General features: G+C 39.3%; 1 protein-coding gene across 2 annotated transcripts in view; it reads left to right on the top strand.

The window, feature by feature from the left end:
- LOC141145142 (ras-related protein Rab-10-like) overlaps nucleotides 1-21337 on the top strand; it is an 81219-nt gene extending 59882 nt beyond the window's left edge. The window contains exons 4-5 of one of the 2 annotated variants that reach the window (XM_073631529.1): nucleotides 16650-16751; nucleotides 20550-21337. In XM_073631529.1, coding sequence (XP_073487630.1) covers nucleotides 16650-16751; nucleotides 20550-20630 — 183 coding nt within the window. In that variant the 3' untranslated portion in view covers nucleotides 20631-21337. The remainder of the gene's footprint in view (nucleotides 1-16649; nucleotides 16752-20549) is intronic. The other variant, XM_073631528.1, reaches the window with a different exon arrangement.
- Nucleotides 21338-22523: the final 1186 nt, after the last annotated feature.

Genomic DNA, 22523 nt, shown 5'->3' with positions numbered 1-22523 from the left:
TTACATTCATTAATGCTGCAAAATAAATAAAATACCATACTATATTAATTAGTAAGGGCTTGAAGATAACTGAATACATATACATGTCTAGAAGGTGGGACTTTATTGCAGTAAATAGGAAAAAAGGCTGCACTTATATTTCTACATAAGACTAGGGCTATGTTTTGTGCATGCAAAAAGACCCGACCCATGGTTTTCAAAGAACATTTTCAGTGATAAATGGACACCTAACACTACTTCCGTTCTGCTGGATGGAGGACTTTGGGAGTGCACCATAGAGCATACTTCACCACCTTTCAACACTGAAATATGAAATGCATAATTCCCATACCTATACAACAACTTAAATGTACTTTCTCCAATGATAAAGGTCTCACAAAACCACACAGATATAAATTAGACTCAGTACAGGTGGCTGCCTCAATAAATATATAGATACAAACTCCATACAATGTGTAGAATGACAGGGTCCCTAGCCTTCAGCACCCATGGGATAGCACAAAGGGCTGGGTATTTATTTTCCCTCTTTCCACCTCTCTTGAAGGTTGCTATTGGCAATTGCAGCAGAGAATCTGTGTGACAACAGGAGGTGGATTGGTCTAATTTGGCAGGCAGCTGCAACCTGTGCTTTCTGCTCTCATAAAGCCAGCTGCTCCCACACTGCTGCTGCCTCAGAAGGACCGGACCGCGGATGACAGACGACGGACACCTGCAACAAGGAGGACCTCCTGCGTCGCCTCATAGAAAAAGCCGAGAGCTCAGGCGGGGAAGAATGGCTGAGGCGGTGCCTAGAAGAAGAGTCCTGCCCCCTCGCACCCCCTGCACAGACGCAAGTCAGCTCTGAAAATGTGGCTGAAGGAGCTTCAGGCATACATGGTAGACAGGCAGCCTGGTAGAAAAAGGCAGAGGAAGGATGCTGTTTCTCCTTTGCTCATCAATGTCTGTGCTCCCTCTGGCTCAGACGGATGCACTTCTTCAGATACGGCCCAGGCTGCCACTCCACAGGCTTTAGTGGGCTTTCTAATGGCATGAATACTGGTGAGAATTGGTCCAAAATCAATGAATTACATTTAGTGGTTAATGCTCTTTCTAATATTTTAGCTGGTGTTAAAAATGATCAAAGTCCTGAGGTATTTCAGTCTTCTGGTGCGATTGGTGTTAATTTTGATATGTTTTCAGACAAAAGTTCAGGGGCACAGTTTTCTGGTGTTTGTGATAATTCTTTTAAAAATTTTGACTCTCAGAAATTTACAGGTCCTTTTTTGCCCCAGCAAGGGGTTATAAATCAAAAAATACTAAATGTCAGTCAATTTGGCAAGGGAAAGTTAACCCTTCATCTGTTGGTATTAATTTACCTGATTCTAAACCATCCTATTTGCCTGTCAGTTTTTCTACAATTCCATTAATTGTTCCCTTGCCTATTGCAAATGCTATTGCTCCTGACACTTTGGTGGCTGAAACATGCCTTAGGAGGCTCTCCCATGTGAGTTATCCCCCCTCGGTTTTCACTTAGCCCCTGCAATAAAAGAAAAAATTTGGAAGGGTAGTTTTGTGGATTTGCTGTCTTTATTGCCTGCATCTAAAGAATTTCTGGTTAAAACTGATAAAAAAAGGGGAAGAAAGAACTGAGGAAGATAGGAGGAGGGCCATACCAAAATCTTTTCAGAATTGGCTTCAAGCCTTCTGTATTTATGCTGCGGTTATGCGTGAACGCTTTCTGAAAAAATGCTCAGGCTTATTCCAGCATTTGGATATCGTAGCAGAGGCATTTTGTCATTTTGGTGGTACCGCTTGGTACACATATGACAAAAATTTCAGGCAAAAGCTCTCGGTCCACCATTCTTTACATTGGAGAGTTAAAGATGTGGGACTGTGGTTGAACCTGATGTTACCACAAAGACCCTTCATTCCACAATAGCCCAGCCTTATTCAAAATTCATTTCGCAAAGGTTTTTGCTTTGCATTCAATGAAGGCCAGTGTCGGTTCTTATCCAACTGCAGATACAAACATGAGAGTTCGTACTGTGGAAGGACACACCCAGCGGTTAGATGCTTTAAGAAAGGCTCTGCTTTATCACTTCACTTGCAAAACCGGGAATCAGGAATCAAAAGCCAGGACGCCAGTGATGCTAGCAAAAATACTACCATGGCTTGATCGCAATCCAAACACCAGGATGGCAGATCTATTGCGGAGAGGTTTCAGTGAGAGATTTTTGGTTCCTTCCTTTAACGATAAGGGCTGCTCACTTGTAAAAAAATTTGCGTTCAGTCTTGCTTCACCCCAGTATTGTGGAAGATAAGATTAAAAAAGAAATTAAGGAGGGTAAGATACCCAGTCCTTTTTTCTTCCCCCCCCCCCTTTTCAGATTTTAGACTTTCTCCTTTAGGTTTAGTCCCAAAAATGGATCTGGGGGCTTTTCATCTAATTCATCATCTATCCTATCCCCCGGATATGCCCCTTAATGACGAGGTGGTAGATGTTGAGGCATCTGTATCCTATGCATCTTTTGATGAGGCTTTGGTTTTATTGAGACACTTTGGTAAATCAGCTCTCTTAGCCAAAGCTGACATAAAATCGGCTTTCCGCCTTCTTCCAGTACACCCGATGGGTTTTAATTCTTTGGATTTTCAGTTTAATGACTCATTTTATTTTGATAGGTGTATGCCTATGGGCTTTTCATTGTCATGCTTCTACTTTGAAGCCTTTGCCACCTTTTTGCAATCAGTTCTTTCAGAAAATACATCATCAGGTGGGTCCCTGCACTATTTAGATGATTTTCTTTTTGTTGGCCCCCCAGATTCAAGTATCTGTTATGATACAGGTTATGATGCATTAGCCTGTTTCATCAATATTTGCAAATCCATTGGAGTCCCGATGGCACAAGAAAAGACAGTGTTCCCAACCACAGTTATTGAATTCCTTGGAATTACTTTTGATTCCTATAATATGTAGTTCAGGCTACCCATAAATAAATTGGTCCGTATGAAGTTCATAATCACTTCCTTCCTGTCTAGGCGTAAAGCTTTGTTGAAGGAAATTCAATCCCTTCTTGGTCTTTTCTTGTCGATTGACTCTGGCTACTCTACTATTTCTAAACAAATTAAAGAAGACTTAAAGATTTGGGATATTTTCTTGAGCAGTTTTAATGGTTTTACTATATGGCAGGAATTAATTGACTGACGACTTTAGCCTAAAATGTGTCACTGATGCCTCTAGCTCTACAGGTTTTGGTGCATTTTAGCAAGGCCACTAGTGTGCTGCTGAATGGCACAAAACTTGGAGGACTTCAGAAATTCTACATAATTTAGTTTTACTGGAACTATTTCCAGTGGTAGTTTCAGTGGTTATCTAGTGTGATATGTTGAAGAATAAGTGCATTCTCTTGCACACAGATAATAAGGGTGTATTATATGTAATCAGTTATCCTCTAGATCAGAATTAGTTGTTAAATTACTCCCTTTTTTTTGTGTTACGTTGTATGAGATTTAATATATTTTTAAGGACAAAATTTATTTCCGGAGTCGGGAGTAACATAGTGGATGCTTTATGCTGTTTCCAGTTTTGCAGGTTCCGAGAACTGGCTCCAGAGGCAGATCCGATTGGTTTCCCTTGCCCAGATTTCCTCTGGGGCTTGATCTGGGATTGATCTCTGTCACCCTCAAGAATTCTGTTTCCGTCAAGACCTGGGAAGATTACATGAATTCCTGGTAGAAATGGTCTTCTTTTTGTTCTAATATGTCTATCAATCCTTTGAAGATGCGTATGTGGCATTATCTTTTGTGCCCTTTTTAATGCATTTTAGTTTCAGTCCAGCCTCAATACACAAAATACTAGCAGGAATATCCTTTTTCCTGAAATTTTCTTGCCTTCCTAGCCTATCATCCTTTTATCAAGTTTCGCAGGTCCTGAAGGGTTTTTAAAAATCCCGCCCGAGTCTGGACACCAGACGTCCTATATCAATTGATTTATTGGGTAATCTCATCCCAGTTCTTGAGGTTGTCTGTTTTTCTCCCTTCGAAGTCCTGCTGTTTCGATCTGTCTTTACTTTTGCCTTTTTTGGAGCATTAAGACTGGGTGATTTTAATGCTCCAAATAAATCATCATCCAGCTTTGTTATCTTCTCATGTTTCTTTTGATGTTAATTCTATTAAAATTTATATCAGTAGATCTAAAACAAACTCACTCGGTCTGGGCAGATATGTTACTTTATTTTTTTTTTCTTCAAATCTGGCTATCTGTCCTGTTTCCAATGCATCTTGATATGTGTTGGTTAGACCTTTGTGCCATGGTTCCTTTTTCATTCATGTCGACTTTTCCCCACTCATGAATTTCCAGTTTTCGGCTATTCTTTCTTCATGCCTCTAGAAGTTAAATCTTTCTGGGTTCCACTTTACTTCCCATTCCTTTAGGATTGGTGCTGCCACAACTGCCAATAATTTAGGTTTCTCCCCTGCTCATCTTTGAAGGGTGGGGCGTTGGGATAGTGATAGGTACAAACTTTATGTTCGTCCTAACCTGTTGATTAATTCTGTTATTTTTCAGGTTTGTCCAAGCATACAGTTTGGATAGTTGGTCATTCATTTATTTATTGGGCCAAGAATCGAGCTGAATCCAGGACTTATTCAGACAATTTAGGTTTGAACTCTAAAATATTCCAGGTTCTTTGGTGGGGCATTAGAGGCCTCCGATGGAGGAATTTTAGAGATCAACTGATCTATTTGTCTATTTGACAAATAGATCTATTTGCCTCCGCCCGACGTTTTAATTATTCACGCCCGGGCTAATGATGTTGGAAAAATAAAGACATGGGAACTTCTCTGCAAGATGAAAAAAGACTTATGTTCCTTTAACTTCCTTTATTATTCCCTCATGCTGTCTTGGCCTATTTGGAAATGATTCCTAGGCTTACATGGTCTCCACAGGGTAATTTTCACTACATTGATGAGAATCAGAGACGCCTGAATAGGACAGTCCATAACTATTTAGTTTCCTCTGGTGGACTGTCATATCGTCATGTTGAACTTGAGGGGTTTTTGCCTGGACTACTTAGGCACGACTTGATGCATCTGTCAGACATCAGCTTCAACATATTCAACATGGGACTGCAAAACTTGATTGATTTAGCCATAGTGTTGGGGAGGCGTCGGCCAGCCAATTCCTTGCTGGTTCCAGCTAGTGGGGATTAGTCGTCCAGTTTATCTTTTGACTTGTGACTAATTTTGTTTATGGTTGAGGGTTTAGCCAAAGACGGCCATATATTAGTTAAATAAATCTGATTTTTTAATTCTAATTAAGGATATCCCATAAATAGCACCGTGGCCAAAATAAATTCCAATAAAGTGTTTAAAGTTAATTAATTACTGTGTGTTATTTGCTACTAACACCTTTGTGCTGACAGGGTCCCAAGCCTTCAGTGGGACCCCCATGGGATGGCACAAAGGGGTGGGTATTTATTTTCCCCCTTCCCACCTCTCTTGCAGGTTTCTATTGGCAATTACAGCAGAGAATCTGCGTGGCAACCAGTGTTAATTTTGGCAGCAAATTTCGATTTAGTTTTAGTCTTAGGACTAAAATGGCATTTTAGATTTAGTCCCATTTTAGTTTTCTACAATTGTTTTAGTTTTAGTCGTATTTAGTCAACTAAATCTCCAGTACATTTTAGTCTACTAAAATGTCCTACGTTTTAGTCGACTAAAATCTCCAGTACATTTTAGTCGACTAAAACTCATTTTAGTCGTCTAAAATCTAATAGGTGTAATTAAATTGTATTGCATTTGTTATCATTTCTCTACAATTTCCAAACTCATTATATACTGCTGGAGTGAAAAATCTAATATATTATTTATTATGGCATTGAGGTATGAACATGCACTACAGACCAGTGTTAATTTTGAAGTCAAATTTCAATTTAGTTTTAGTCTTAGTCTTTTGACTAAAATGCCATTTTAGTTTTAGTCCCATTTTAGTCTTTTGACTAAAATGCCATTTTAGTTTTAGTCGTATTTTAGTCATCTCAGTTGTTTTAGTCGTATTTTAGTCGACTAAAATAATATTCATATAGTCGACTAAAATGTTTTAGTCGTTTTAGTTGACAAAATTAACACTGGTAGCAACAGAAGGTGGATTGGTCTAATTTGGGATTAGTCATCCAGTTTATCTGGATGGACATCGTGACTCATTTTGTTTATGATTGATGGTTTAGCCAAAAACGGCTATATATTGGTTAAATAAATCTACTTTTTTGATTCTAATTAAGGTTACCCCATAAATCGCACCGTGGCCAAAATAAATTCCAATAAAGTGTTTAAAGTTAATTAATTACTGTGTGCTGTGTGTTATTTGCTACTAACTACTTTGTGCTATCCCATGTGTTTATGGATGTTTTTATTTTATATAACTATCTATTTAAATAAACACGGTCATCTTGCCCAATTAAAGCAAAGTGACTGCTGCTTTAGCCAACAAAACATACCTGCTGCTTCTGGGTAATTGAAAGCATGTGACCTCTTTCCACGTGACAGTGCTTAGGGCTATCAGGAAGTTGCTAGGCCCAGAGCACACGACTGAGGAAGTGACATATTAGTGCCATCCAACTCCAGAGGACACTTGAGAATTTTAGAACTGGCTATGATGGAGGAACAGCAATGGAGCACTGGCATTTTGCCTTTTGCGCAGACAGTCACTTTGTCCTGAATAGGCAAAGTGACAGTGTCCATGTAACAAATAATGTAGGTTAAGAAGAAGTGACAAAGTCTCTTTAAATGAGGTATGAATTTCTAAAATGTCAGGTAAAGCAGATCTATATAATATTGCTTAAAGCCAAACTCCACGTACAAAACACTCATTTAAATACAGTATATACCTCAATAGCCACCGAGGATATAAATCCACTTTATGTGTACCAAACACATTTGCAAACCCTGTTATTATCATATAAAAGTAGCAGAGCTATCATCACTGTGCTGCACATAACTTACAACCTACGACAGGCTGCCTGCAGATGATTGCTGAAGGTGCGGATACAACACCAGTCACCCTGCACAAGGAGAGAGAGCAGCACTGACAGGAAAGCTTCTGCACAGAGGCAACGTTTTGTGATGAATTACTGCGCAAATCTGGAAGAAATACACAACTCATATATTGTTTAGATTCATTACACACAGAGTATTATATTTCAAGCATTTCTTTCTTTTAATTTTGATGATTATGGCTCACAGCTAGTGAAAACCCAAAATTCAGTATCTCAGAAAACTGGAATATTACATAAGACCAATAAAAAAAAGGATTTTCTATACAGAAATGTTGGCTTACTGAAAATTATGTCCATGTCCAGTATAGTATGCACTCAATACTTTCGGGACTCCTTTTGCATGAATTACTGCATCAATGCGGCTTGGCATGGAGGCGATCAGCCTGTGGTACTGCTGAGGGCTTATGGAAGCCCAGGTCTTCCTCTTGACAATACCCCACAGATTCTCTATGAAGTTTAGGTCAGACGAGTTTGCGGGCCAATCAAGCACAGTGATACCATGATCATTAAACCAGGTATTGGTACTTTTGGCAGTGTGGGCAGGTGCCAAGTCCTGCTGGAAAATGAAATCAGCATCTCCATTAAGCTGGTCAGCAGGGGGAAGCATGAAGTTCTCTAGAATTATCGGGTAGAGGGCTGCACTGACTTGATAAAACACAGTGGACCAACACCAGCAGATGTCATGGCTCCCCAAATCATCACTGACTGTGGAAACTTCACACTGGACCTCATGCAACTTGGGTTCTGTGCCTTTCCACTCTTCCTCCAGACTCTGGGACCTCCAATTCCAAATTAAATGCAAAATTTACTAAGGACTTTGGACCACTTAGCCCAGGTAAGGCGCTTCTGATGTTGTCTTTGGTTCAGTGGCTTGACAAGGAATGTGACAGTTGTAGCCCAAGTCCTGGATACATTTGTGTGTGGTGGCTCTTGAAGCACTGACACCAGCCATAGTCTACTCATTGTGAGTCTTCCCCAAATTCTTGAATGGCCTTTGCGTCACAATCCTCTCAAGACTGCGGTTATCCCTGTTGCTTGTGCACCTTTTTCTACCACACTTTTTCCTTCCACTCACCTTTCCATTAATATGCTTGGATACAGCACTCTGTGAACTGCCAGCTTCTTTAGCAATGATCTTTTTTGACTTACCCTCCTTGTGTCTTCCACCGTGATTGCGTAACCTACTGAACCAGACTGAGAGACCATTTAAAGGCTCGGGAAACCTTTAAAGGTGTTTAGTTAGCTGATTAGAGTGTGACACCATGTTTTTTTTTTTACTAAAGCTAGAGAGGGCAAAATTAGTCACAATTCTGCATAGAAACCAATCAGCTTCCAGGTTTTATTGCCAAAGCTTAATTGAACAAGCTAAGGTTAGAAGCTGATTGGTTTCTATGCATAATTGTGATGAATATTGCCCTCTCTAGCTTTAGTAAATAAAGTAAAACCCCCATGAGTCTACAATATTGAACTTTTTCACATATTCTAATTGTCTGAGATAGTGAATTTGGGGTTTTCACTAGCTGTAGGCTATAATCATCAAAATTAAAAGAAATAAATGCTTGAATTATATCACTCTTTGTGTAATGAATCTATATAAGTTCTACTTTTTGAATTGAATTACTGAAATATATTAACTTTTTGATGATATTCTATTTTTTTCAGATGCACCTGTATATTTACACAATATCCCTTATTTCAGCTTTAACCACTTCCCGTCTGGCCTATAGCAGATTGACGGCTGGGCGGTGGTTCTGTTATCCTGACTGGGCATCATATGACATCCATCAGGATAACATGCTGGCGGAGGCGCGCAGCACGGCTATCGGAGGTGCTGTGTGTCAGTCGGACACACTGCATCTCCGATCGTAGTAAGGAGCCTCTGACAGAGGCTTCTTACCACGTGATCAGCTGTGACCAATCACAGCTGATCACCGCATGAACCAAGAAGGGTCGGTAAACGGTATTCCTCGGTTTGCACTGACAGGGAGAGCCGATCAGCTCTCCCTGTCAGCGGGGGGGGGGGTCTGTGCTGATAATCAGTGCATTGATTATCAGCACAGCCCCCATCAGATGCCAATCAGTGCCCATCAGCTGCCAGTCAGTGCCCCATCAATAAAGTCTGTCAGTGCCAATCAATACACAAAATAAACAAGTATAAATATTAGGTGATCTCGCGCGGTAATAAAAATCACTCTAAAACAATGAAAAAAATCCACTAATGGATAAATGGAGTACAAATAATACAAGTGCAAATAAGTAATATCTCTACAAAATGGTGCTAACCATGTGCACAAAAATATATATATATATAATAATGTGCAATAAATGTCCAAATGATGTTCAAAATCCTAAAAAGTTTGCTCGTGAACAATTCGCAAGGAAAGATCAATACATTGTGTCCTGCTAAGAGAATAAAGTGCTGGGAAAAAATCCAAATTCTGGGGGAAAATCCAAATTCTGGTATGCACAGTACATGAATTATATAGTGGGTAGATGAATAGTAAAAAAATTGTCCATATATGACTCCACAAATTCCCTCCTCAAACATTAGTTTCACAGGCCTCTCACCTTATGTAAATGAAGTAAATTGCATCAATAAGTGAATTGGACTCTCCATAGCATCTTATTTGGACCTTATCTTGTTTGCATATACTGCTAATGGAACCATAAAGACTTCTCCAACTATATAAAACCTCCACTGAGCCCTCCTAGTCCACTCCGGTGTAACATCACAGTGAAGGTGGGGGGGAAGAAAGAGAAAGAATGCCTCCGAAGGTGTAGTAAGTTAAAAAAACTAGGGGTTTATTTATTAAGGTACCAAATAGGTGGACTCTTACATAAAAAGTATAAAAACAGGCAAAAACAACTAAAACTGCGTTCTCAGTGCCTTCTCGCGTCATTTCCGGTGAGTGTCTGATTCCGGCCACTCCTTGCGCGTTACGACACGTCACGTGTCTTCATCTGGGGAACCAGATTAGTTGTACAGACATTTTTTATATGACGTGAGAACGGAAATGATAGAGCGGCCATTTTTTTGTAGTTTGCTCTATATTTATATTGCGGCCATTTTCTTGTGGTTCAGTGGACACAGCATATGACAAAACGATGGGGCCGTATCTATATAGAAGAATCTCATATAATCCAATGGGATAGCAAAAAATAAATCAATAGAATGCTGAACCAATCAATATTAATACAGAATGAGTATATAACATGATGTGAAAAGCTGATAGAGGGTAATATGTGTTAAATAAGTACTGGATCAGCAAAAGAATTAGTAATTACTGGATCAGCAAAACAATATATAAAATTGGGAATAAAAATGATGGTCCATCTATAAATCAAAAGAATCCAAGGGAGGATGAATGGCCTGATGTATTCTATTCAATTCCAGGCTACATCAGTCGTACAACGGAAGTAAAGCGACAAAGTGCCTACAGTACATAGAATAAATATAGACGATCATAATAAAAATATATATATAAAAGCAGTCGTCAGAATGGATATCAATAGTAAATTAAAAGTTACTAAGAAAACAATTGAGGTCGAACTTTACGTTTATACCTCCAGGTGTGAGTGTACGCATAGTGTGTATCCATTTAGACTCTTTCTGGCTGATTGTCCTGACCTTATGACTTCCCCTCCATGGCCTATTATATTTTTCTATACAGAATTGGAGTTGTGAAGGATCCTTATTATTATTATTAAGTGCAAAATGCCTTGACACATTATGTTTGGGGCAGCCATTTATAATATTTTGGACATTATCCTCACTCTAAGGGCTCTCTTTGTCCTGCCAATGTATTGTAGATTGCAACTACACTGTAGTACGTATGCGACTCCCTCAATGTGACAACCTATAAACTCTCTGATAATGAAGGATTGGCCTTCTCTTTTTCTGGAATTTTTGTGAATGTTGGCATTCATAACAATTTCTGCAGGGGTAAAATCCCTTTCCAGTAAAGAAATTGTAGGCTACTTTGGGAGGCGGTTCAACTACCAATTTTATAATCAAGTCTCTGATGGTAGGTGCTCTTTTATAGCTAATATTGGGTCGATCTGGTAGAATCTTCTTGAGATCTGTGTCATTTTTCAGACTATGCCAATGTCATTGGATCAATTTTGCTACCTCATTGTGTCGGTCATTATAGTCCAATATAAGAAAGGGTGCTTCCTGTTGAAGTAACTTTTTTGGCTTATTTTGTAGCATGTCTGTCCTATCCATTTCGTTCACGTGTTTTATCTGGTTCTCTATCCATGAGTCATCATAACCTTTTGCCTTGATTCTTTCTCCAATTTTTTTAGCTTGGGTACTATAATTTTCTTCTCTCATACAGTTCCTTTTTATTCTTATTAATTGTCCCTTGGGGATATTTTATATAGTCAGGGTTTGAAGTGACAGCTATCAGTCGACAGATAGCTATTGGTATCCACACTCTTGAAAAATGGAAGGGGATAGTAGCGGGACTTTGCATGAGACATGTCAATGAATGTATAAGCTAATTGGTCAGAGTCAAATTGAATTGACCTGAAACCAGTATTATATCTATAATCCATAGTGTGGTGTACTGTCCATAGTTATTCGTAAAGCCTACAATACCATAATTGCAAAGGATTTTCAAGATGCTAATGGTACAAAATGGTTTAATAAAATTCATCATAGGACATAGTACAGAAATAAAAAACATCATAGGACACAGTTAGGCATATACAGACCATCAGACAGTAGACATTATGTCTACTGTCTGATGGTTATTATATTATTATATTATTATATTAGCTTATACATTCACTGACATGTCTCACGCAAAGTCCCGCTACTAACCCATTCTTTTCTGCGCCAAATAACAGGGATGGAGGCATGTCAGTGCATTTCTTGGTGTGGACAGGTCACAACTCCACTTTTATTCTTGAAAAATTTTTTCGTCACAACCTTATCTCCCTCTAGGCTGATATTTAAGTCCAAAAAGTCAACAGACTTCTCATCTATTTTCCACACCAAGTCGAATGTTTTTATCATTGTGTCAGAAACCATGAACCAGACCGAGATAGAAGTACAGTAAAATCACACTTGTTTGTTAATAAAAATAAAAAGGTAAATAGAGTAAGCGTAGTCAAAGCCTAGCCAGAGTTCAGTAACCGGATCGGGTAGTCAGCCAAGCCAGAATTCAGTAACCAGATCAGGTAATCAGCCAAGTCAGAGTTCAGTAACCAGATCGGGTAATCAGCCAGGCCAGAAGTCAGGGATCCAAGTAGAGGAACAGCAAGCAGGGTAAGGAGCCAGAAGGGATGTCAGCAAAGCCAGTCTTTAAACAGGAACGCAGGAGATGGTTTCTTGTGATGTGACCAAGGCGAAGGCAGGAATGAAGTGAGCTGGAGATCTTTAAGTAGGCGGGACTGATGAGCAGATCCACAACAGCTGGTTAACTGTGGAGAGAGATGAGGGCTGGCAATTAGCCGACAGCTGAGCACCATGGGCGGCCAGCTCAGAGAAGGAAGGGCTGAGCCAGCCCTGACACATTGTCATTTAGTTTATTCAAGAAGTGTTCAAGAGCATCCCTATCACCTTTCCAATCAATCAGGTCTTCAATATACCTTTTATATAGGGTAAGTTCAGCAGGGGTGTCTGAAAAGACTGATTTCTCCTCCCATTGAGCCATAAAGGCATTTGCCACACCCAGTGCAAATTTTGCATCCATTGCAATTCCTATAGCTTGTTTATCCCCTTCCCGCCGACCGAACGCATATATGCGTCCTCGGCTTTCCGGGGTTATACCGGGATGATGCCCGCAGCTGCAGGCATCATCCCGGTACCGTTGTTTTCAGCGGGCGATCGGCTACCCGTGTATAACAACCGATGCGGCTAAAAGCCGCTCGGTTGTTATACCGGAGGAGCGGGAGGGGACATCCCCCCCCTCCCGCCGCCTCCCGCCGCTGTTACCGGGCCTCCCGTGCGATCGGGAGGCCCGGTGTCCGGTCCGCTGCCTTCGGCGGCTGGGGGCGGACTGGAACGAAGCTGCGAGCGGCTTCGTTCCAGCCTTCTTCTTGTAAATGCGGAAGCGACGTCATGACGTCACTTCCCGTTTACTCGGCTGCCAATGGCGCCGAATTTAAAAAAGTACACAGTATTCAGAATCGCCGTTTTTGGCGATCTGAATACTTTGAAGTGTAAAGGAGGGATGGGGGGTCTTTTAGACCCCCCATCCCTCCATAAAGAGTACCTGTCACCACATATTACTGTCACAAGGGATGTTTACATTGCTTGTGACAGCAATAAAAGTAAAAAAAAAAAAAAAAAAATTTAAACACAATTTATAAAGTACAAAAATAAATAAATTAAATAAAAAAAAAAAAAAAAAATTTTTTAAAGTGCCCCTGTCCCCGCGAGCTTGCACAGCGAAGAAAACGCATACGGAAGTCGCGCCCGCATATGTAAACGGTGTTCAAACCACACATGTGAGGTATCGCCGCGATCGTCAGAGCGAGAGCAATAATTCTAGCCCTAGACCTCCTCTGTAGCTCAAACCTGGTAACCGTAAAATTTTTTTAAAGCGTCGCCTATGGAAATTCAAAGGTACCGTAGTTCGTCGCCATTCCACGAGTGCGTGCAATTATAAAGGGTGACATGTTTGGTATCTATTTACTCGGCGTAACATCATCTTTCACATTATATAAAAAAATTGGGGTAACTTTACTGTTTGGATTTTTTAAAATTCATGAAAGTGTCACTTTTCCAAAAATTTGCGTTTAAAACACCGCTGCACAAATACCGTGTGATAAAAAATATTGCAACAATCGTCATTTTATTCTCTAGATTCTTTGCTAAAAAAATATATATAATGTTTGGGGGTTCTAAGTAATTTTCTAGCAAAAAATATGGATTTTAACTTGTAAACACCAAATTTCAAAAATAGGCTTAGTCATGAAAGGGTTATAGTAGGCCTGATTGTGCCAGAAATAATTATATTTCAGACAAAAGTCAAGGCATCTAATCAGATATTTCCTTTGCTTACAGATTAGGGTGCTATGCTTCCTGAGGAGCCACTTGGTGGCTGAACAGGCATCATGGTGTTTAACAATCGTACTCAACAACGTAACTTCAGCTGTGGCGAGTAAAGTTCTACCTTCTAGAACTGGCAATGTTTCCAGTAATTGTAGCACATGCTTGGTGTCCTTGAGGTAGGCTTGAGTGTGTTGAACAGCTGGTTTTATATAATGCTCTATATACTGCCCCATCCTTGATGTCAGGGAGTCTATCCCATTCACGATGGGTCTTCCTGGTGGATTTTCTTTACATTTATGGATTTTTGGGACAGTATATATAACCGGGATTCCTAAATTGACCAGAAGTTCCAACTCCTTCTTGTATTTGATGGTTGGATTGCCCAATAGTTTAATATACGTTTCTTCATCTTGTAGTTGTCTGTTTAGTTCACTCTGGTATTGCTCTTTAGATTGTATTACCACTGCTCCCCCTTTGTCCGCTGTACGTATTACAATGTCATTCCTCTCCGTTAATAGTTTGATTCCCTTCTTTATGGATTCCATTCTATATGGATCGGGTCAGACATCTTCTTCAATTTCAGGGATTCTAGATCTTGTAGAACTAATTTCTTGAACATGTCTATGTGTTGATTATCCGCTACTTGTGGGTTATATAGAGAGTTATTGCGCAACATACTGTGAACAGATGTCGGGGAGAGGTATTTCTTGCTGCATTTGTTGGCCTCCGAGGGTTATTCATAATATATTTCTTAATGTTGATCTTCCTTATATATTTTTGTATCCCTGTTAAATTATCCCTGTACACGTGTTAAATTTGTTGAGATTTTTAACAGGTGCATGTTTGAATACTTTATCTAGCCAATTCTTCAGCTGTGATAGTTATGCCACTCAGATTCATGACGTTCTCTCCAACTATTCTCTTTTTCACTTGGAGTCTCTTTCCCGCTCTGTGTCCTCTCTTCGTTCTAGACTGTTTCTTGCCCTGTCTTCTTGAGGTCGTCTCCTGGGTGACCGGTTTGTATGTTGTGGTTGTCTCTGAGGAGAATGATCTCTCCTCTCTCTGTCTAAAAAAGGACGCTGTGTGTTATAGTCATATTGGTTCTGATAATAGCCCTATATACCCCTATATACCCCATAGTTTTTTAACTTACTACACCATTAGAGGCATTCTTTCTCTTTCTCCCCCCCCCCCACCTTCGCTGTGGTGTTACACCAGAGCAGACTAGGACGGCTCAGTGGAGGTTTTAGTTGGAGAATCAGCAGCGTATGCAAACAAGATAAAGTCCAAATAGGATGCTCTGGAGAGTCGAATTCACTTATTGATGTGATTTACTTTATTTACATAAGGTGAGAGGCCTGTGAGACTAATGTTTGAGGAGGGAATTCGTGAAGTCATATATGGACAATTTTTTTACTACTCATCTACCCACTATATAATTCATGTACTGTGCATACCAGAATTTGGATTCTCCCTCAGAATTTGGATTTTCCCCCAGCACTTTATTCTCTTTGCAGGACACAATGGGGGTTATTTACGAAAGGCAAATCCACTTTGCAATGCAAGTGCACATGAAAGTGCACTTGGAAGTGCAGTCGCTCTAAATCTAAGGGGTAGATCTGAAATGAGGGGAAGCTCTGCTAATTTTATCATCCAATCATGTGCAAGCTAAAATGCTGTTTTTTATTTTCCTTGCATGTCCCCCTGGGATCTGCAGCGACTTTACTTCCAAGTGCACTTTCAGTGCAAAGTGGATTTGCCTTTATTAAATAACCCCCAATGCATTGATCTTTCTTTGTGAATTAGTCATGAGCAAACTTTTTTAGGATTTTGAACATCATTTGGACATTTATTGCACATTATTATATATATATTTTTGTACACATGGTTAGCACCATTTTGTAGAGATATTACTTATTTGCACTTGTATTATTTGTACTCCATTTATCCATTAGTGGATTTTTTTCATTGTTTTAGAGTGATTTTTATTACCGCGCGAGATCACCTTATATTTATACCTCATCATCACTGCTGCCAATCAGTGCCATCTATTATTATTATATTATTATTAGTGCCGCCTGTCAGTGTCCATCAGTGCCGCCTATCAGTGCTGCCGGTTAGTGCCGCCTGTCAGTGCCCATCAGTGCTGCATATCAGTGCCGCCTATTGGTGCCCATCAGTGCTGCATATCAGTGCCAGCTCATCAGTGCCGCCTCATCAGTGCCCATCAGTGCCAGTCAGTGAAGGAGAACACAAAATTTTATGACAAAAAGTAAGAAAAAACTTTTTTTTTAAACTTTGGTCTTTTTTAGTTTGTTTAGCAAGAAAAAAAAAACCAGAGGTGATCAAATACCACCAAAAGAAAGCTCTATTTGTGGGAAGAAAGTGATAAAAATTTAGTTTGGGTACAGCGTTGCCCGACCACGCAATTGTCATTCAAAGTGTGACAGCGCTGAAAGCTGAAAATTGTCCTGGGCAGGAACGGGCAAAAGTGCCTGGTATTGAAGTGGTTAATTTAATTGTATTATTATAAGACATTTTAAGAATGTACTATTACTTGGTATGCTCCTCTGTTAAAACATCTCATATATTCACTGTTTATAATTTTTTTTCAGCTTGCTTGGGAGTATGGCATACCATTTTATGAGACAAGTGCTAAAGAATATATCAATATTGACAAAGCATTCCTAAGTTTGTCAAATGCAATTTATGAAAAGGTAGGTAAGCACCAATTCATAGAACCAGAATTTTGAATATTTGTTTCCTTTTTTTATGCCAGACTCTGAATAGTGGGCAAGCCATGCTAAGGCAGGTAAGGGCTGTTTCAAGTAACTATCCCAGTTACTGCCTCATAAAATAAATATAAAATATTAATAATGCAAAGGTGTAAATGTATTGATGTAAAATAACAGTTAATTATAGATAGAGTATATCCATTTCCAGAACTGAACTAATATTATACAATATAATATATGATAGATTAAGTTGTGGTTGTAGGGGAATACAGTATATTTAGTGACACCCAGCAGTAATTCTACTGTATTATTTTGCAGTGAGTATATAAGTGTAAATGATCACATATATAAAAAATATATGTAAAAAAAGCTGATATTCCAGAATCCTAAATGTGAATTTTTTTTTGGAAATTGTATTAGAATTCAAATTTGTAACCTTCAAACGTTCACATGTTTGCTTTTCCATATTTTCCTACAAGCATTTAAATAGATATTTGTAGATTAGCCATTAGAGGGAGCTCTGAAGTTTGTTGCAAACATTCTGCCTTAAAAATAATGTATAGGTTACTTTTGTAAACTTATAACATATAAATATGGTTAGATTGATATAAATAAAGTTATCAATATGAGTTAATGTTTAAATACATTTAAATAATAATGAAATTACAGTATGTACTGTACTTAAGGAAGGCTACACTTCCTCAGTACATATACAGGCTATGCTTTGAGAGCACCAAGCTCTCATTCACCCATACCCAGCCCAGCTCTGCCTGCTCCAGATTTGAATCCTGACCAGCCAAAAGCTCAAGCATGGGACTGGAACTGGAGAGAATGCATTAGGGCTCTACCAACCAGATTTTAAATGGAAAGATATGTCCAATGGTTTGAATCTATTTATAAATCTGAAATTCAGTCCATGAAGGGAAATTTAAATATCCTGCTCTATACTGACTGATGCTATGGCAGTCCAGGTAAAATGGCTTAGATGTTCAAGAAATCCAAGACAACATGGAAAACAGAAAATACCGGAACAACTGTAGGATCCTGGGGTTGCCGAAGGCAGCTAGTTTTGACTTACTCCCGATGGAACCTTTTTCTAAGCTGCCGAGCACCTCACATGCTGTAGACCTTCAAATCAATGGGACTCACAAAACCCTGAGCCTTAAAAGCCACAAGCTAGGTCACCATAAGACCTAATTTGTTGTATTAAGTTTTTCTGCACAAAGGAGGAAAGTATGAGGACAGCTCCAGAGATGGGGCCTATCACTTTGGATGAGGCTACCTTCCCAAATGTCTATTTAAACAAAAATGCAGTGTAGATGGGCTTTCCTTTTCACCTCTAAATAAGGAAAGAGGGCAAATCCTTTGTTCACTGACACCCCATGGAATTAATGGACCTTGCCCATATGGCACACATTGATTTGCCTCCCACCTCCACCATGTAAAGTGTACACAGATAAAAATAAAGTGGTCATCCTCCATCTGTGACCGTGGGATGGACCTTCATTGTCCAATGTGTAACACCTTTACATAGGGAAACTGATACTATGCTCCTGCCTGATACTTGGGTAGACTTTGGCTGATCTTTGCATTATGTCAGAGGGGTAAATCCATCTCACAATTCTCTAACCCAGCCATTTTCAGCCATGGCTCCTTGCAACCTTGGGGTTCCTCCAGAGGGGGCCAGGGGTTCCCTGAACTGTGGCTAACTGACCTTCCATGTGATGTATAGTTCCAGGTACAACACCACTTGGCAGAGGCATGACTGTAAGGGTGGTATTCTGGCCATCACTGTAGGAGGACTATTCTTCCTACTGACCCCCACCAATGAAAGGGGCATTCTCCCAATGAACACCAAGGGATTAATCTTAACAGGGGTTCTTTGATACCTGAAAATTATTACAAGGTAAAAAAAGTTTGTTTCACTTATAATCTGGATTTTAGACAAACCCTTGCTTTGGTTATGATCAAAACCACTGACCCTGAACTGGCATATCATATTCAATACTGCTTCCAGGGGACTTTCTTTGTCTTCCCTTTCAATAATGGATGAGGAGTGGCACTGAGATTTGGATATGTTCTCCATGACTTTCAAACACAGCAATGATAATGTCTTTACTCCTTTCTTCAAAATACACTGAAGTATTGGAGTGTTACATGCATGCCTAAAGTTGCCATTACCAGCTTAGTTATACAGAGCAGTACTTGCATATTTAAACTGCTTATAAAAGAACTTCACAAACAGAAAAAGCACATGCATAGGTGCCTTCTTATGTCAATATTTGAAGAGTTACACCAGCATCTTATGTATATAATCCTTTATAAGAATTATTTAGGATGACTTCAAACATACTAATCCCAACGCACACGTTCCTGTTAAAATGGCTGTGCATCTAAGTGGGTGCTGTAGTGACCAATGCCTGAAACCGTTTAGACCCCTTTCACAATGGGGCGTTTTTCAGGTGTTTTTCAAGCGCTTTAGCGTTAAAAAAAGCACCTGTAAAGCGCCTGAAAGAAGCCTCATCTGCAATCCCAATGTGAAAGCCCGAGCCCTTTCACACTGCCAGCGCCCGATAAACGCTGGTAAAGCGCTGCTTAAAACCCTTTTCACACTGGGGCGTTTTTCGGGCGCTGGCAGTTTGAAAGGGCTCGGGCCATCAGCGCACCCTGCCCGGTGGCAAAAACACGAAAGCGCTGCAAAGAAGCTGCTTGCAGGACTTTTTTTGACGCCCTGCCAGCGCAGCGCCCCAGTGTGAAAGCACTCAGGCTTTCACATTGGGATTGCAGATGAGGCTTCTTTCAGGCGCTTTACAGGCTCTTTTTTTAGCGCTAAAGCACCTGAAAAACGCCCCAGTGCGAAAGGGGTCTAAATAAGTCAAAACAAAAAATGTCACCATCGCAGCGGGGATCTCCAAAATGGGTCCAAAGTTTTATTAGTGATCACATCATTACAGCGGAAGGCAACGTTTCGGAGCCATGCAGGACCCCTTCGTCAGGGATGTGATATCACATCCCTGACGAAGGGGTCCTGCGTGGCTCCGAAACGTTGCTTTCCACTGTAATGATCGCTAATAAGACTTTGGACACATTTTGGAGACCCCTGGTGTGCTGGTGACATTTTTTGTTTTTATCTAGGGCGGAAACACACTTTTTTGCAATGCACTGTGCTGTGGTAATGTGTGTGTTAGCGCAATGCACATTAACACTCATCACCTGCATTAGTGTGTTGTGGTGCCAGTCATTTTTAATGGCACCCCGACACATCAGGGCAAGGTATCTCTGACACACATGCATTTTTAGCAAACCACAATGCATGGTAAGGCACTACTGCACATTGTGGTGAGCTGAGAAAAATACTGCATGTCCATTTTTTGCCTGTTCTTGTGCATTGGTGCCCAGTCAAAATCAATAGACTGCCTTAAGGCAACACATGTTAACATGTAACACACTTTAACACAAGAACAGAAAAATGTGAATCTGTCCTTATAATCAGTAGAACCATATGTTTCAGTGTACTTTCTTTATACTTTTTTTTTTTTTTTTGTAAGGGGCTTGGGTGTTTGATACAGTTTTCACAAAAACTAAATTTCAAATTTGCCTTGTGTGGCCTATTATATACAATTGTTGGACATATTTTATACATTGATCTCACTGAAGTGTAAAAATGGAGTTCAAACTCTTCCACAAATGTTTCTAGTTGTCCAATACAGCCCTTCTTAAATAGTATTCTAATGTTGCCTCACCAAGGAAATGATACTCCTTGTTTGGTTTCTTTTTTAGAGATCGTCCATGTTGATCAATCCAAATTTGGTGAATTTACAAGAACCAAAGAAAAGCACTTCATGTGTGTCTTGTGGGTGAAGGAGCTTCTAGTACCATTATGGAGGTCATCAAAGACATCAAAGAGTCTAAAAGGGATATGCACTTTGTATTATGGTATATTTTAGATGTAATACTTATAAATTATACACTTGGGGTATGGGTAACCTGGTGGGGGGGGATAGGAAGGAGACGATAAATGCATGGGGTAATGTGATTTGAAATGTATTTTGTGGGTCACTGTCTAAAAGGGATATGCACTTTGTATTATGGTATATTTTAGAGTTATATATAGGGAAATTATAAACCCACACTATCGGTAATGGGGTTTTTTTTTTTTTTTTTTTTTCTTTTTTTTTTACCTCTGGCCCCAGCATCCCCTGGTTATCCATGTGCTTTAAAGGAGACTGGGGAAGAAAAATATAGTAATAATAAGAGGATTTATATAGTTTATAATAGGAATAGAATAAAGGAAAAGCAGTAAACTGTTCAAAAAAAAAAAGTAAGGAAATAGAAATGCAGCATGGGGTAAACAGACGGGCGGCAGATCTGAAACAGCAGCTCTGGTTTTCCCCTCATTAGGGAACTTACTTACCTAGATATAGGATAGAGTGTGTGGAGTGATAGGTTGAATATTATTGAGTGAACTGATTGGGGAAGACTGAGTGGTGAAAGAACGATAGAGATCGGATAGAGTGAGTGACTAGGTAGATTCTGTGAGACTGAGTGGAGGGGGGTGGGAAGAGTGGGGTGTAAGGAATAATTTTTTTTTTTTTGTTCCCTTGTATTTTTCCCTCTCCGTATTCTAAAATGGGGGGGGGGGGGGTAAATTTTGTTCTTTTAATGCAAGAGGCCTTAATTCCCCTACAAAAAGAAATCAAATCTTAAATTTATTCCATAAACAAAAGATAGATATTATTTTATTTCAAGAAACACATTTTCGTTCAGATCACATTCCAAAAATAAACAATAGGAATTATGTTACTTGGATCCATGATACATTTTCATATTCCAAATCAAGAGGTGTACCCATTGCATTCCACAGGAACATACCTCATCAAATATTACAAAGTTATAAGGGTAAGGATGGTAGATATTTGGTTATAAAGGTAATGTTATATGGAAAAATGTTTACAATTATTAATCTTTATTTATCAAATTATGGTCAAATTGAAAGTGGGAAGAAGGCTCTGTTGAATGCGATGGTGAAAGCAGAAGGAACAATAATATTGGGAGTGATTTTAACTTTATAATGGATACAAAAATGGACACTATCAATACCCATACCCAAAGAAAGAATAACCAATTAAAGGGATTTAAAGATTTATTAGGGAAATATCAAATGGTAGATATTTGGAGGGCTCAACATCTAACGGAAAAGAATTATTCATATTATTCAAATATACATGATTCATATCATAGAATAGATTACTTTTTTATAAATCGAGCAGGTATGATGATGACTCCCTCAACAGATAGAGGTGGATTCCTATGGTCAGATCATGCCCCGATATATTTGGAGCTTAAGATAAGCAAACATAAAAAAACGAGGAGGATATGGAGGTTAAATGATAATTTAATTAAAGACAAAGATTGTGAAAGCCATATTAGAAAAGCAATAAAGGATTTTTTATTAATACACGAAAAAGATGAAACAACAATTCCCATGCAATGGGAAGCATTAAATTGTGTGTTGCGGGGGTTGTTCATCAAGCACGGCTCAAGATTAAAAAAAGATAAAGAGAAAAAGAAACTTCAACTTATGATAGAAATTGAGAATTTTGAAAAAAACATAAACAGAGTGTTAACACATGTGATAAAATCATATTAAAAAATAAACGCATGGAATTACAAGCCGTGCTGGATGAGGAATTCCTTCGAGTAAGGGGTAAAAACAGAACACAATGGTATCAATATGGAAATAAAACTGGTAAA

The sequence above is a fragment of the Aquarana catesbeiana genome, linkage group LG05 (assembly GCF_042186555.1).
Source record: "Aquarana catesbeiana isolate 2022-GZ linkage group LG05, ASM4218655v1, whole genome shotgun sequence".
Classification (NCBI taxonomy): Eukaryota; Metazoa; Chordata; class Amphibia; order Anura; family Ranidae; genus Aquarana; species Aquarana catesbeiana.
The sequence above is the reverse complement of the archived record's forward strand: the minus strand, read 5'-3'. Positions and strand labels throughout refer to the sequence as shown.